Below are 17387 nucleotides of genomic sequence, written 5' to 3' on the forward strand. Positions count from 1 at the left end.
TTTAAAATAAGTTTTTAAACATTTTTAAAAAGTGATTCACCAATGGCAAAGCAAAGATAGTCACAGGCTGCAATCCTGCCCACACTTACCTAGGAGTAAGCCCCATCAATTATAATGGAACTTACTTCTGAGTAGACGTGCATAGGACTGGGCTCTCACTGTGCTACTATCGTCTTATTCCAGGTGAGGGGTGTGTGTTGTTTCAGAGATCCATGCCAACACTGGCATGTGCTGCGAAAGTGTGAGGAGGTAGTTGCAGCAACTGCAAGCCTCCTCTGCTCCTTTGCTTGAAAGCAGGTCCCACTGTGTTCAGTAGACCTTACTGTGTACCCCCAGGGATACTTGCCAGGATGTGAAAAAAGAACTGAATAATGGTAGAAAAAGGAAGGTCTGTATTAGAACGCCTTGAAGGGCTGGCAAGCTAGGAAGGGAAAGCAGCTAGCTGGCTGCGAAAGCCCCACCAGCTGCTAATTTTGGGTCATCAATTTGTATATTATCAGATGTGGATCAGTAGTTGAAAACCGGCACAATACAAAACCTGAAACATAATGTGGAAATGAAGAATTTCTCAGGACAAGTCTAACACTTCGGTGCAGACAGTTAAAAGCACAGAGCCCAAACCTATACATGTTTACTCAGAAGCAAGTCCCGTTTGAGTCAGTGGGAGTTACTCCCAGGTAAGTATGGATAGGATTGCAGTCACAGAGCCCAATATTTCTGTGGAGGCAGGCAAGGAAGTCCCATTATAGCTAATGGCGTTCTTTCCTAGGAAAGTGTGGATAGGGCTGCAGCCTGAAAGCCCAATCCCATCCACACTTTCCTGGGAGTAAGCCCCATATGCATAGGATTGGGCTTTCAGGCTGCAGCCCTATCCACACTTTCCTGGGAGTAAGCCCAAGGAAACTAAGTAAGCCCTGGGAGTAAGTTTCCTGGGAGTAAGCCCCATTGGGACTTACTAATGGGACTTACTTCTGAGTAGACAGGCATAGGCTTGGGCTGACCATCTTCAAACGGGTAAAAAGAGAAAATACTATGATGAGCACATGAAGTTTGGGTTTTTGTATACAGAAGAAGAGGGCTCTGACTGGGGAAGGGTTGGGAGCCACTTGGCAGCAGTACACCCACTCCCCCCACCCATCGGAGGACGAAATGGGCGGGGCTCTTCCGCCTTCGGCTTCACTGACGTGCTTCCGCCTCTGTGCCGGAAGTGACGCTCGGGGCGTGAGGGGAGGGGGCGCGGCTCCTGTGTGGACGCTGACGCCGTTGCCGTGGGCAGCGCTGCGGTGGGTTCGGCGCCGAGGCCATGGAGACGGCCGCGGGGGGGCCCGGGGAGCGCTGGGCGCCGGTGGGGGCGGTGGCCGAGGCCCAGGCCGGGGGCGAGGCGGAGGTCGAGGCCGAACCGGACTCCCCGCGGTCGCTGCGGGCGGAGCGGCGCCGCCTGCACTCGGCGCTGCTGGCCCTGGCCTCCCACTTCGCCCAGGTCCAGTTCCGGCTGCGGCAAGTGGCGCGCGCGGGGCCGGCCCAGCAGCAGCGCCTTCTCCGCGAGCTGGAGGACTTCGCCTTCCGCGGCTGCCCCGGATCCGGCCTCGGCCTCGCGGCGGCGGGCGGGAGCGCAGAGGTGAGCGGGCGCCGGGCTGGGACGGTCGGGCGGGGCTTGCCCTCTGGCTGAGCTCCGAGCGGGAAAGGCGGGCCTGGAGAAGAGCTTCAGTGTCCTCCGTTCCCTGCGAGCCTCCTTGTCTTGAATACATGCCACGTAATGCAGCGTTAAACATACTGATGAGAGTGTTTCTCAGACGGTGGGTCGGGACCTACTAGGTGGGTCGCGAGCCCATTTCAGGTGGGTCCCCATTCATGTTCATATTTTTTATTTCAGACTTGATGCTGCCATGGCATGTGACTGCGTTTGGGGAAATGTTGCCCACCTGTACTTTTAACAAGCTACTCTGTATATGTTTTGGACAACAATAGTCAATGGGACTTACTCCTGGGGGAGTGTGGGCAGCATTGCAGCCTAAGATTGTTAAAAATTCCTGCTGATGATGTCACTTCTGGTCATGACATCATTTCTGCTGGGTGGTGACAGATTCTCATTATAAAAAGTGGGTCCCAGTGATAAATGTGTGAGAACTATAGTGAACCATAGTAACTATAGTGTTTAAATTAACCCCATGAAATCCATATCCATGAGTGTTTTTAGTTTTTAATCTTGCCACATCTTACATTCTTCTTGGATGTCCTACATTTTGGGGTACCTGGTCCTCTTTTGCGGTTATGGTGTGGAAGGACATGCTCATGATGTATCTTTATGGTGGAGGGTGGCTGTATAGCAGTCATAACAGCTGTATGTCCAGCAACCCTGGTCATTCCTGTCCCTTGAACTCGTGGTCACATGCGCATGTGCAGACTAGGGTAATACACCTGTAATGAAACCAAACAAAGATATAATACATGTGAAAATTTTTGAAAACGCTGTCCAAAAGGTGAACGGTTCTTGCTGTGGACACCCTATGGCAGGAGTTCCCAATGTTTTTTCACTTGCTTACCCCTTGGTAGCCCATTTCCATAAATTGCACCCCATGTATTAGCAAAATTTGTAATTAATATAATTGCTGTAATTTCAAATTTATGTTTCAACTACTAATCCATATCTGATAATACACAATTTGATGACCCAGGTACTAGCAGCTGCTGGGGCTTTTGCAGGCAGCTAACTGCCTTCCTTCCTGCCTTGCCAGCTCCACAATGCATTCTGATACAGACTTGCTTTTTTATACTATTATTCAATTATTTTTTCAAGTACCCCTAAAGGTCCTGGCAAGTACCCCTTGGGGTACACAGTAAGCTCTACTGAACACATTGGGACCTGCTTTCAAGCAAAGGAGTGGAGGAAGGTCCTGGCAAGTACCCCAGGTTGGGAACCACTCCTCTTTGGTGTGAAAGAACATGCTCATGATGTAGCTTTAAAGTGGAGGGTGGCTGCACAAGAATCATAACAGCTACAACGCTGTTTTGTGCCCTTGTTTTGTGCTTCGGTGACTCTGAGATAGTGATTTTGACTGATTTGATGTCGAGATAGCGATTTGGAATGATTCAAGGTTTTGAATGATTCGAGGTTTTGTGCCCCTTGCTTAAAACAGCTCATAGCAGAAATAGAGCAAGAGGTTGAAAGGAATGCAAATAATTTTTTACAGCATATTGTGTTGAGATAGGAGGGGGAGGAAGAAAAGGAACAGGGTGGATGTAGGCAAGTACTTCTGTACTCTTAGGTGTGTTTGTTAAGTATATTTCTTGTCCGCCCAAAGAAGCCATTTGACTAATTGCTTTACAGTCAAAGCAGTTTCTACTTGAAAGTAAGACACATTGTGTTCAGTGGACCTGACAGCCAAGAAAGTATATACATGATTGCAACCTTAATCCCTTTGGATAGTCATGCCTTGGAGAAGCATCAACTGGTAACCTTTTCAGGTCTGAATGGTGAACATGCTGGTTCCTGATGTCCCCAGCACAAAATTATTAACTTGCATTCAAGACCAACTTCAAATCCAAAGTGATGCCATCAACCTCCTCAGATCTAATTGTTTGTATGAAAAGCAAAGGCAGGGGGTGGGGAAGGTAGCGTAACCATGTTGAATTCACATTTGCAACATGAATAGTGGTGTGAATGGTATGTAGATCTTATAAGTAACTTAAGGAGTGTGATTTAGAATACATACTTTTGCTGCTTCTTATTCCAAGGACATTCCCCCACCCGCATTTCTCTAATAATCTGTAGAACTGACAAATCATTCGGCCTTTAGTGTTGTGATAACTTTCTTCTAGAACAGGAGCAGTTAATGCCAAACTCTTAACACTTGACATGAACACTGTGTGGCACAGCTTTGTTCACAGCTGCCATGTGCGGGCCCAGTAGTATATCAAACCTTCAACCCTCCTATCACATAATATAGGATTTCTCAAACTGTATGTTGTGACCTAATGTCCAGTGGATCTTGGTTGTGCCCTACCATCCTCGTGTCCAGTTGGCTCCATTGAAACCCTCTGAATGCAGTTGGAGGCTGTACTGGGCCTCTGCAGGCCCCCCAAGCAGCTGGAAAGTCACATCCAGTTTAGTTCTGGGTTCATAAAAGTTACTTCTGGTTGCTTCCAGAGGCCTGTGGAGGCCTGATGCTGGAGAAGGAGGTGGGTTGTGGCACCCTCATCCAAAGTAAGATGGGTTGTGGCAGGGGGAAGTTTGAGAACTCCTGATATGTCATAACTATCCCAGGGCTGAAAAATATTTTTATTATGCTGTAATACAGTATTTATATATTGCCTTTCTCACTGACTCTCACAATGAGTGAGAGTCTTGCAGACCCAAGGCTGTTCACATAGGAAGACTATCACCCCATTTTTACAAATGGAGGTCTTTTTACAATTAATGTTCTCAGAGAAGCTCATAGAACCCTTTATTTCCAGATGTTTCTGTCACAGTGTGGTCGTCATTCTTTTTGCTGCACTTGTACTATCCAAGCTTCCATCATGTTCCATGAACATATTATTCATTCTTGACCTCTACACTCCTCCACCTCCTGGCAGCTTACCCTGGCAGTTACTCCTTCACCTCTCATGGTTCATTGATCCCAGCAACTCCTCCTTGCCCCATTCTCTGGCCTTATCAGCTGCTTCAGTCTCCCCTCCAAAACATAACCAGAGTTACTGCCACTTAGCTTCTTTGGGCAGGACAACAGCTTAACCTCCTCACCACACCAATATCACAGGCACCTAAATAATTGACACTGATGCATAGAACTTGTTTTGAAAAGTTATGAATAGTTTTCCAGGCTCTAATTAATATAGAGGAAGCAACCGCTCTTGGCATTAATCATAGGATCCAACAATTATTGACACAAGTTATTTGAGGATTAGACGTATTTGGAGGTAGAGTACAGACAATGACATCCAGAAACATGCCTCCCACATTCAGGAACAGTATGCACCTCTGACACAGAGCTTCTGAGATCGCCAGCAGCATATTCATGGAAACAATGAAGCTTGATGTTCTGAACTAATAACTAATAACTATTAGTATATTATGTGGTGTGAGAATTCCCGAGTCATGGCACCATAGATGTCCTGGTCTGTTTCTGGGCTCAGTTCAAAGTGCTGGTTTTAACTTTTAAAGCCCTAAGTGACTTGGTACAAGAATATCTCAAGGATTTCCTCCTCTCACACAAGTGTCTGAGTATTAAGATCCTCATTGGAGGCCCTTCCATGGGTCCACCTTCTGTCTGAAGTGAGGTTGATGATGACCACAGAAAGGGTCTTCTCTGTTTTTGCAACCCACCTCTCCAGAGATGCTTACCTACAACTGTCCTTGTTTTACTCTCAGCCCTAGATGAAAGGCTTTTATCTGTTAAATAGACAGGAGGGCTGGGTTGAGCCTCAGGCTAGTTCCAACATCTTGGGTGCAGTTGATAAATGGCAAGAATGCAGTTGGGGCAGCTGGGAGTTTTCTATCTTGTACAAACACCAGGCTTGCTATTTCTTTTTATCTTGCTTTTGGGGGGTAGGAGGGGACTTGAGTATCTTGGAAACAGTCCCCCCCACACCATCACCCTCAGACAGAGGAATGCAGTCTGTTTACTTATAAGTCAGATCTACTGGACCAGGGGTGTCAAACCTATTTCATACTGAGGGCCGAATAGCATCCATGATGCCTGCTGAGGGCCGGAGGTGATGCCATTTGGGAGAAAGTGATCTCATTAAACAGGTCATAACCAAAAACAAGCACTTTTTATCACTTAGGAACTCATTAGCTGCAAACGACAGAAGAGAAAGTATGCAAATCTTGATCATATTTCAAGATACTAGAGAGCCCAATTTTCATGTGGGCTGCCCTTTCAGCAGTAACACCTCAGCACTGCTCAGCAGCTGAGAGCCTGAGGGTCAGAGAAAAAGCTTCCGTGGGCCTCAGCAGTCACCCGGGCCTTAGGTTTGACACTCCTGTACTAGACATTCTCTTTTTATTATCCATATTTTGAACTTGGAGGGAATTGTAAGTGCTACTAACAGAAAGATACTCTTTTGGTTGATAACCCAAAGATTGCATTTAATTTGCTTGTGCAGAGGTCTAGGGCATCAGCCTAAAAACTTTCTTGAAAGCTCCAGCAGACTATAGGATCCGGGAAGGCTTGGAAGCTACAATAGTTTGGTTTGAGTCGAAATATATTCGTGCTGAATGGGTTTGTGCACCTGAGCAATGTCTTCATTTCTGGCATATGTACGTCATGCTTCAGAGATTTCAGGTTTGCTGCACAAGAGGTTTAACAAACAGATAAGGAGGTCTTTCTGGCGCTAAAGTATTTGCAATTTGGGTGCAAGGTTGAATGCCAGTGTGCTAAGTACCTGTTAAGTCAACGTTTTTGTGCAGCTTGTGGGTATTTGCTAGTTTTGGGTTAAGTGGACATAAGTGGCTTCTTTTTCAAGCTTTGCTCAAAGGTGAGATAAGAGATGTTCTCTTTTTGTTTCAGAGTGAACATGAGAAACAGGAACAGCTGGAGGTGCGGAAGGAGAAGCAACGGGAGCTCATCCTGCAGCTCAAGACTCAGCTGGATGACTTGGAAACATTTGCCTACCAGGAAGGCAGCTATGATGCACTACCCCAGTCCATGGTCATGGAGAGACAACGGGTGAGACCTGCTGGCATGCAACCAAACCAAATCTTGGTGTATGCATGGAGGCATGCTTCTAAGCTATTTGGGGAGATCCTTGGGAGAGGGAAAAAGATCTTCTCAGCGAGTTTCATGTGTGGCCTTTCAGGTGATTATTGAGGAGTTGATCAAGAAGCTTGACATGAACTTGAGCGAGGACATCGCCTCACTGTCTCCAGAGGAACTGCGTCAGCAAGTAGATGCTGCTGTGGCACAGATTGTCAACCCAGCACGTGTGAAGGAGCAGCTAGTGGAGCAGCTGAAAACCCAGATCCGGGACCTTGAGATGTTTATCAATTTCATCCAGGGTCAGTAGACACGCATGTCCTGTGTGTTGGAGGCATTGCATTGGGAGTTTGCATAAGAACAGGGGGTGAAGGAGCATAATGGAATGTGTGCAGAAAATCTGAGAGTTCTGGGGTCTAGTGGAACAAAGAGACTAAATTTGCACAAGCTTTAGTTTGGTTTGTGTTTATGGAGGTTGAAGAAGAGGGAGAAGGGGAAGCAGAAAGACTGTTTAATTACTGAGGTTGAGCTGGGTATTCATAGGGTTTGCTGAGTGCGTATCAATCAAAGCTGTCTCCGGGGCCTGATGCCATTCCTACCATCTGGCTTAAAGAAGATCCTTCGTTTTGGACATCTGTTTTGGCCCCGCTTTTTCATCCATTAATGCCTCTGGTTGTTTTCCCAAAGTTTGGCTTAAAAAAGGCGACCCTAGTAAGCCGAACAACTACAGACCCATCAGCCTTATTTCTGTAGTCAGCAAGCTGTATGCTAAACTTCTCCTCCAGCGCCTTACCCAATGGATCACCCATTTTAACATCATGGGTATAGAACAACTAGGCTTTAGACAGGGGCATTCCACTTTGGACCATGCCCTTATTCTTCAACATCTAGCGCAAAAGTATTCTATCCAATTGAAATCTAAACTTTTTGTTGCATTTTTGGACCTTAAAGGGGCTTTTGACAATGTGAACAGAAATCTCCTATGGATAAAACTAGCTCGTATGGGGCTAGATCCTAAACTACTTGCTCTTATTCGGGGCTTATATTCTAACACATCTGCCCAGGTCAGATATACCCCTGGAGGTAATTGTACTGATGAATTTTTTACCAACGAGGGGGTGAGGCAAGGTTGTGTGTTGGCTCCCACACTGTTTAATCTTTTTTTAAATGACCTGGCTCCCTCCCTGGCTACTGTCGACGGTCACCCCCCTAGATTGGGGGACTTGCAGGTCCCAATCTTACTTTTCGCTGATGATGCGGTCATCTTATCCCATTCTAGCCTAGGGCTAAAACGTCTGATTAGAAAGTGTATTGAATTCTTCTGCTCAAATAAGTTACAAATTAATTATACCAAATCAAAAATTATAGTTTTTGGAAGATCCTGGAGCCCAAGTGTATGGCGATTCAATGGTCAAATTATAGAACAGGTTAAAACATTTAAATATTTGGGCATTCTTTTCTCGCATAAAACGAGAAACGAACATGGACGTCCCATTGTTGTATGGCTCGCTCTCTTGCTAAAGCCTCTTCGCAAGCCATTGTCAGCTTTTTTCATAGTAAAGGTGGCTCGTATATCCTGGCGGCGTTGAAGGCCTTCAATGCGAAATGCTCCCCCCAAATTTTATACAGCGTTCTGCTTTGGATTGGGTCATTCAGCAGTTCATTGGAGCAGATTCAATCAGTCTTCTTAAGAAGCACACTGGGCTTGCCCCAGTGCGTTTCTTATGAGGTGCTCTGTATCGAATCAGGCCAAATCCAACTTGAAACACTGGCATGGATTAGAGCGATTAAATTTTGGCTCAAAATTCTCTATAATACTGACCCCAACACTCTTCTATATCACCTCCTCGATGACCCCTACTTTTCTGATAAACTTGAAAATAAAGCAATTGGGAGTTGAGCCTGACTTACTTGGCCATTTGTCACAAGTTGAGGCTTTTAGGCTTATTAAAGGGAGACTTTTGGACATTCACTCTTCCAATATTTTATCTGCCGCCAATACAACTTGTTCACCTTTATATTATCATTTACCGATTTAAGTAGGCGAAATCCCCAATTATCTTTACATTTTGGAATGCCCAAAAATTAGAAGGGCCTTTTCTATGGCCCGTTGTAATTCTATTCCATCTTCTGTTCTTTGGGGTAGATTTAATGGCATACCTTTCCAGGAAAGAATTTGTCCTTGTCCTCTGTGAGTTGTTGAAACGTTAGACCACCTTCTCTTTCATTGTTCGCTCCATAATGAGGCTAGGAAGAAATGTCTAGCTCTTCAATTTCATCTTAATTCCCTTTTTGAGGACTCTGCTTTATTGCAATTTTTTCTAACCACCCCTGACTCTGACATTGTTTCTCAGATAGCTAAATTTATTTCACAAATTGTGGCGTCCAATCTGAAGCGTGCCCCTACTTTCTGAAGATCTAGTTTATAGATGTTAATGTAGCTTGGTATGTTGATAGCATATGAATTGTCTATTTGGCTTTCCCTAGCTTTTATGTATGAATGAAAGTTCTCAATGTTTTGTAATTGTATGCCAATAAAGGTACTGAAACTGAAATCAAAGCTGTCCTTGGTTTTATGTTTGATCAACATTTTCTTTTTCCAACACTGCAGAAGAAAGCAGTCCAGGCAAATCAGAGGATGGGCATTGTGACTCTTCAATTGGGAAATCTGGAAGTGGTGCTGGGAAACCGAACACACGACAGCCTCATGCGAGCAACAGAGGTGAGTATCTGGGCAGACTTTGGGAAGTTCTGTGGCTTTGCTTTTGGTTAGTGAGCGGCATTTCATCTGCTACTTGGAAACTGACAAGTTAAAGTGATGGGAATTTGAAAAGGGGCTGGAGGCAGCCATAGCTTGTGGTCCACCTGCCCCAACCCCTGCTGTTTCTTCTTGTGCTTCTGGACTCTTGGTGGGGCAACCACAAGTAGCCTGTATAAGTTGTGAGACTTCTCAACTTGTGATCCTGGCTTCTAGAAGGAAACAAGTAGAAACTGTGCAATAACTTATTCTCAATTAGGATTCCTAGAAGGTCCTTCATGGCCCTTGAAATTTGTTCTTGGCTCCCAGCAGAATTGCAGTACAGCAGACTTGTTGTGTCTGTTATGCTTGAGGACCATGGGCCCTGATCTTGGCAGCAAATGGTGTTGGTGGTGTCTACTGCCATTCAACTACATCACATGTTCTCAAACTGTGGGTTGAGTTTGTTGTGTGTGTTGTAAGATACCTGCAGCAAATTAAAAGAGCAAGTTCTCCTTCTAGGTCAGTTGTTAGAGCAACCAGGTAGTCCACTGCCTCCTTTTGACTTTCTCCTGTCCAACACCCCTCCCAACCCCACAGAGTTTCACTGGCTGGCTAGGATGGTTCCTTCACCAGCCTTATTCATCCACTAGCAGTTGTATCAATCCCAACCAGCCCTATTCTGTTTCTTCTCTTCCTGTCCCTCTTAGCTACTTATTCTGAATGAAGCCAAAGTGGGCCTCTCCCTTTCACTACAACCCTCATACATTCCTTTGTCATTATCTGACCCAGATAATATCAACTTCTTATAAGAAACCCCAAAGATATTAAAGTCTTCCTCTGAGACTTGAATAAGAAGCAACTTTTGGAACTTTCTCTCTTCAAGCATTGACTTTAAAAGCAGATTTCATAGATCAGAGCTGCTTGGACCCTGAAGTATTCATGTTTCCAGTGGCTGAGCATGTGCACTTGGGAAGAAGCACTTCTTCGAAAACCTTTGCCCTTGTTTTGTTCTGTGCAGCAGCAGAATTCAGGCAGCTGTTTGTCATGCAGATGGTTTGTGTTGGTTGGGGGTGGGTGGAATATAAAGGTTTAGAAGGGAGACCCTCGGTGTTCAAAAAGTCCTGCTTTCCAGCTTGATTGAGATTTGTGTGATTGACAGTCTGTATCACAGCAAATGTCCCCTCACAAGGATGGGTTGTGTGGGGCCATTTTAGTGAGTCTCCTCTTAAGGAATACTTTCCTTTCTCCTTGATTTTGCAGTGAGTCCTGAAGATGCCCAGAGGATGCGGGAGACAGGACTGCACCTCATGCGCCGTGTACTTGCTGTGCTGCAGATCTTCGCTGTGAGCCAGTTTGGTTGTGCCACTGGTCAAATCCCACAGCACTTGTGGCCAAGGGACCAATCCGACAGGGATTATTCACCCCTTGTGAAGAAGTTAGAGTTGGCTGTAGCCCATGTGAGGCAGCTGGCCCAGAAGTACCAGCTGAGTGAGTCAGAACATGTAATCAGTTACTCGGGCTCACAGGATGCCTCCATGGGTGGGCGGGATGAGCTAACATTGGCTGTGCGCAAGGAACTGACGACTGCTGTGCGGAACCTACTTGCCCATGGTCTCTACACCCCATCACCTGAGATGAGCTTAGTTCTGGCTCCTATTGCCTGTTTGCTGCCAGTCCTGAACTCCTCACCACAAACAATGCACCCCTGGGAGCTCTTTGTGAAGTATTACAATTCCAAGAATGGTCGTGCCTTTGTGGAGTCACCAGCTCGTAAACTTTCTCAGTCTTTTGCCCTCCCAGTGATGGGTGGGGTGCCTGTCACCCCAAAGCAGAGCCTGCTGTCGGCCATCCATACAGTTCTGTCAGAGCATGACCCATTCAAGCGTAGCGCAGACTCTGAGCTGAAGGCCTTGGTATGCCTGGCACTCAATGAGCAACGCCTGGTCTCCTGGCTCAACCTCATTTGCAAGTCAGGGGCACTGATTCAGGCGCACTACCAACCCTGGAGTTATATGGCCCAGACAGGCTTTGAGGGGGCCCTCAACATCCTTAGCCGCCTCAGTAACCTACACTTCAGCCTTCCTGTGGACTTGGCTGTCCGACAGCTGAAGAACATCAAAGATGCCTTTTGAATGATTGTGGGGGGAAGATTGATTGGGGCTGGATGTCCACCTGGACGCCTTTTGAGGATAGTACTTCTGGCTTGCTCCAGGAGGCCACCACTGTGTTCACATGGGGTAAAATGCTGCCAGTTGTTGGTGGTCTCCTCTTGCTGAGTTGCTGCTGTCTTCATTGCATGCACCAGTCCACATGGAGCCCATGCTTTAATAAGTAGGGTCTCCATTGGGGTAGCTACTCTGGTGCTGTGTGGAGGAAGTCCATTTACAAAGTTTTCAGCCACCAAAGATAGCCTAGTTTCCATTGTAGTGGAGCCTTTAGGCAGGCAGGCTTGGAAGCAGAGCAAGAGGGCATCTTTCCTACTCATAGAAACTTCTGAGAGACTGACAGGAAGTTGTTTCTGCCCTGAGATCAATTGAATCAGCTTACATTTACAACAGTATGGGCAGTACTTTAGTTGGATCAAGGAAAACTTTCCCCTCTCAATTATTTATGCAGGACCCATCACCTGTATTCTTACGTTAAAAGCACTGGCTATGTTCCCACATCTGAGTTGTGTTGGCAGCCTGAAGGTGTCTGACCAGTTTGCTGCAGGACCAATCACTTGCATGGAATGCTTACCAGATAAGCTGTTGTACACTGGAATAAGATCCTGCAGGTGTGTGTTTGTCTGCTTGTGTCCAGTGTTCCAGTCTGTTTGCTGGCATGATAGAATGTATGGTAATCTACACACAGCGTAGCAGCATGGTGAAACTTCTTACTAATGTTCAGGTGATGTGAAAGATACTTTTTGGAGTGGTTAGACACTCTTGGCTATAGGCAGAGGGTTCATCCTGGAGTTTCAGGAAATTGAAGGGCCTTAATCTGAGAAAGGGGGATGGGTGGAAGTGTCCCAGCTGGAAGTTGTTGAGTTTGCCTGCTTGATGGCAATTGTCAAAAAAATTTTCTTGATAGAGCAAGAAGTCCATTTAGTGGTGGCTAGGTGCCTTTAGCACACGAGACAACCTTTTCTTTGTTTTTTGCACAGCAGGCTTCAAAACTGCTGTTTTTGGAAACTAGAACTCCATGATCTTGAACCTTATGATCCTCAGGCCCCCTTTTGAGCTAGTTTTCTTCTGTGAAGCATAGTAGGGGATTTTACACTTGTACTCGTCCGTACAGCTACATACTTCCTCTGTGGGGAAATAAAAAGATGGAAGATGCATCTGAAGCTGTTGAGACCAAGGGGGCCAGTCCAGTTCGTGCAGGCTCCTTGTCCCTTTAGACCTTCAAAAGTGGACTGCTAGCACCCTCTGAAGATGTTGGGCACACATGATCTGTGTGACAATTTCTAAACTTAGATGTGCAGCAGCTGTAACTCTGTAAGATCTTCTTTCACCTCATATCTGGAGTGCTGAGAGGATGAACAAATGTAACAATGTGCTGTCTTCTAATCAGGTTTGATAATGCTTACTCTGAGACCATGTCAAGGGGGCCTGATGGCAAACAGTTCCCTTTTGGGCAGTGTGAAGTACACCGAGTCCCTGCAAATAAGTTCTTCAGTGATCTGTAAGTGTAATGAAGTTTCCTTCTGAAATGTTACTGTTAAGAGCTTTCTTACCCCTTGTTGGTGTCTGTTGATGCACTTCTGATAACTCTGTCCTGGTTCTCTCTGCAATCTTCCCTTACTAGTGAGTAATACTTTTGTTTTGACTCCAGTTCAGTACAAGAAGAAGATTGTAATAGAGAGTTGTCTGTCTTGCTGGTAATAAATATGTCTGGTGTCTGTTTTTTTTTCCCCTCTTGATCTTTTTGTTTGAAGAATATTTTTTTCTTTGTAGTTCACAGCATCTTCTAGATTTTGCTTTTTGTGCAGCATATCTTTCAGTAGCTGCAGAACCTAGGCAGCTCTGGTATGAATTTTGTCCTTCACATTGGTTGCTGCTAACATATGGGTCACCTTTCCTGTGGGATGCTGAAAAGCTACCTAAATATTTAGCAAAAATGTTAAAATAGTTTATGTGAAGTGTCTTTTTAGCAGGTGCCTGGTTACATTGAGCTCCACCTAAGGTATGTAACTTGCAGTGGGAGCTTCTCATCTCACTCCCTGCTCCATTTCCCTTTTGATCCCATTCCCAGACAGTGGGGAGGTTATCTTTTGTATCGCAGCATATGTTCCTTTGTAGGACATATGACAGTAGTAGGAAGAGAAACACCATTTGCACTTCTGTTGAACAGAATGTTGGGTTCTTCAGGTTGTGCTGAACAAAATCCTGTGTTAACATTTCCATTTTGGAGGCTGCACCTGCAGCTGACTCTTTAAAATTTAAACAGCCAGGTGCTCTTAAAAGTCTAGAAGAGGGTTGTGAAAGCTTCCTTCAAGGAAGTATTTTCTGTGTTCAGGCAGGCTTGCCTTCAGTGCCCCCCCCCCACAAATACAATAGTGCTTCATGTGCTGTGAGAGTAGGGTTTATTTTTGATAAAATTTATAGATTTCTTTATAGTCAAATCTTGTTCTATTTCAAGAAATTAAATCCCCCCCCAATCGTAGCGACTTCTTGACTGAAGGTATGGCCTATGAGAGGGGATGCAGGAGGTAATTTGTACCTGGGCCCAGGGTCAAAGGGGGGTGCAGAAATTTCCTGGGATCTTACATTTTCCTCTCTCGCCTGAACTTGCTGCCAGAGCAGGATGCTGGAGGTGCTAGCACGAGCATGCGGCAGTGGTTGCTGCTGCAAGCCATATGCACCTAGTCAAGGAATGCATACATGACATTCCTTAACACAGTGTCAAATCTGGGAGAAAACTGGCCTACTACAGTCGCTTTAGCTTATGATCTGCTTACCATAAAGGAGTGTATAGGAGCTCTAGAACACAACTGTGGGACTACAGCTGTTGTACAAGTAAGCCTTGGTACATGTAGGACAATTTCCATTCTATTGTGAGCCTAAATACAATGATGCTAGTTTTCTGCAATGATTTTCTATGTTTAGCAGGAGATTTCTAAGATTTTAGCAGGAGTGTTTGGTTTTTTATAATACTGTATCTACCGGCTGACACCATGTGGACAGGTAGACCTGGTCTCCACATTGGGAAGCATGGTAGACCTAGGCTCCAAAGACTATTCTGGCTGTCACCACCAAGAATCTTTGTACCCCCTGACAAAATTCATTTCAGTGTACACTCTGATAGTACTTCAAGATTCTTTCAGTAATCAGCTTTCAAGGGAGAAAGCATAGTTTACTATTGTTTGCTCTGGCTCTTACTCAATACTTCTGTTTTGGGATTAATAACCCTACAGGAAAAGGTAAGAAGAGTCAATCACATTTTCCAACCAAAGCAAGAACTGTCTAATAAAACAAGTAATGAAAAAAATCACTATATTAAGATTTAATAGAATAATTTCAATTTGTCAATTTTATCAAGCAACACTTTCGCTAATGTGGATAAAAAACCAACTTGAGAAGCAACAAGACTGTGATATCACAACTGTGGTCTTTGCAGGAATGAAGACTGGTGAAAGTGTCTGTTGAAATGCTGTTGAAAGTGTCTGTTCAAATATGTGTCAGACTGATTCCTGGTCATATGGGAATGAATTCTCTTCTATAACCCCTCTATACCTTTTCTTGAATTGGACAGGCTGAGTCAGTGTAATCATATGGATGTTGGTCACATAGATATTTACCTCCTGTGCTTGGACTTTTCCAAAAAGAGGTTAGGGTGGAAGTAACCAAAGACTTCCTGGAGATGGCTGCAGAACTGGCAGCACTTGCAAATTTGAGAAAGCTCCTCCTCCCATTTTGATTGGAAATTACAGCACTGGGAAAAAGAACTTTGAGGTACATGCAGGATCTGTGGTTAAAACAAAAAACTTAAATGCCACAAAATATCCTGTGCTCTTCTCCAAACTCAACAACTTCCACCGGGGCCACTTCCATCCATTCCACCCTCTCAGATCAAGGCACTGTTGTGATTGTGATAAGAACCCCCAATGTTCAGAATTCTCCTGGGGGCGTTGTATTGGCTAGATGGCCCCCTCTGCCTGCTCTGAATAGTCTGGGCTGGTGGCAGCAGCTATATTCTACCAATACTTTTCCCCATTGGAAGAGAACTAAATATACTTCCAACTGTCCAAAGGGACATATGTGCAGTTCTGGTCCCATCCTCTGGCCAACCACTGAGGGGTGGCTCATTTAAAATCTCAGCTGGGCTGTGAATTGTTCAACTGTCTTTGGACCTCTTTGAGTCCCCCGCCATCCTCATGTTCCAGCTAGGAAGCTGCCACCTGATGACCAAAATGTAGTCTAATTCTCAAAGCCCTTTTCCTCTCGAGGAGAAAATGAACCCCTTTTTGGCAGCTGGTAGGCAAATTTTGCAGCTGTTTCACATCCTGAGACTCTCAAGCTGTTGTGTAACAATATTGTACAAACAATTCATACACTTGCACCTTTTGCCCAGAGCTGAACTTGTCTGCTGTCATTTTCAAAGCAATCCTTCTTTGCTGCCATCTTGTGGAGAACTTGTGTGCTATAGCTATACAGTATAGCTCTCGTGTTGGCATCCTTCAGTCTTGGAAGACTATGGTATCGCGCTCTGAATAGTGGTTCTGGAACAGTGTCGTCTCCAGTGCACGAAGCCTGGGTAAAGTAGATATGGAGGATAGACTTACCCATGCAGCAAATCCCCCCTCTCTGCGTCGCTGGAATGGTCCAATGGAGAGGCAGAAGCCAATACGGTTGGTTCCAGCGGCATCGCAGGAGTTGCCAGAACATGACTGTTCAGCCATGAACTGCCTCAGGGACTCTGGCTCGAGGTGGACTTCTGAAGGACTCCTCAGGGACTCCAGCTCAGGGACTTTTGCCTCGAGGTGGACTCCTGAAGCCTTTTCCGTGACTGGATGTAGCCACAAGGCAGTGGAGGTTTAGGATCAGTTTTCCTTCTCTTAGATGAGCTACCTTCCCAGGCTAACAAGTCTCAGCTACCTGGTGGCTGTTTAGTTGCCTCTTATGACAAGTATAGCCAAACTGAGGGCCTATTCTTATCCCCCAGCCCCCAAGGGTAAGTATAGCTCTAAGCTTTTCACAATGCCCTACTTCCTTGCTTATAGGTACTCCAGTTTGGCTTTCAGCAATTTGATGTGCCCTTGCTAGTCTGTGTAAACTACAGAACTTACCATACATTCTTATTGGTCCTTCTTATTTAAAATGGAATCTCTTTAACTTCATATGCGAGTATAAAATTATATTCCACCTTTCAGGGCAGGAGGTGTAGTCTAGAGCAGTAATTCTGAAACTGGTGGGTTGTGACCACCAGCCTGACAAGCCCTGCTTTTGCCCCTTTAGGGGATGGAGAAAGTGGGAAGGCAGTGAAGCAATCCACAGGATCACACCCCTGCAGGGGACCTGAGTCCCTGCTGGTGTCTGGGGGGAGGGGTGCAAGGAGTCCCACTTAGCCCTCTGTAAGGCTCCCTGCACCTCTAAGCACTAACAAAACATGATCATAACCTGCTTCCAGGTGGTGATTGTGAATCCGGAAGTGGGTTGTGATAATGTTAGTGTTCAGAGGTGTGGGGAGCCTTGCAGAGGGCAAGGGTATTTTTATGTAAAAATACATAAAATCAATGGGTTGATTTACCTACAAAACCAAATGTCCAGCCTGGGGTGTCAAACATAACGCCCGGGGGCTGAATATGGCCTGCAGAAGCTTTTTTTTCTGGCCCTTGGGCTCTCAGCTGCTGAGCAGTGCTGAGGTATCACTGCTGAAAGATTGGGTTGCTATCATGCAGAAGAGAAAATACACAAATATTGATCATATTTCAAGATAGGGGAGAGCCCAATTATTATATTATTATATTG

General features: G+C 45.4%; 2 protein-coding genes across 3 annotated transcripts in view; both read left to right on the forward strand.

The window, feature by feature from the left end:
• Window positions 1-17387, forward strand: part of RPL27 (ribosomal protein L27) — a 120503-nt gene that overhangs the window by 98998 nt on the left and 4118 nt on the right. The window lies entirely within an intron of this gene.
• Window positions 1272-13327, forward strand: RUNDC1 (RUN domain containing 1). The gene is made up of 5 exons (XM_066628165.1): window positions 1272-1618; window positions 6510-6668; window positions 6799-6997; window positions 9307-9417; window positions 10696-13327. The coding sequence occupies exons 1-5, from the start codon at window positions 1304-1306 to the stop codon at window positions 11565-11567; spliced, it is 1656 nt and encodes a 551-aa protein (XP_066484262.1). The 5' UTR covers window positions 1272-1303; the 3' UTR covers window positions 11568-13327.

The sequence above is a fragment of the Tiliqua scincoides genome, chromosome 5 (genome assembly GCF_035046505.1).
Source record: "Tiliqua scincoides isolate rTilSci1 chromosome 5, rTilSci1.hap2, whole genome shotgun sequence".
Classification (NCBI taxonomy): Eukaryota; Metazoa; Chordata; class Lepidosauria; order Squamata; family Scincidae; genus Tiliqua; species Tiliqua scincoides.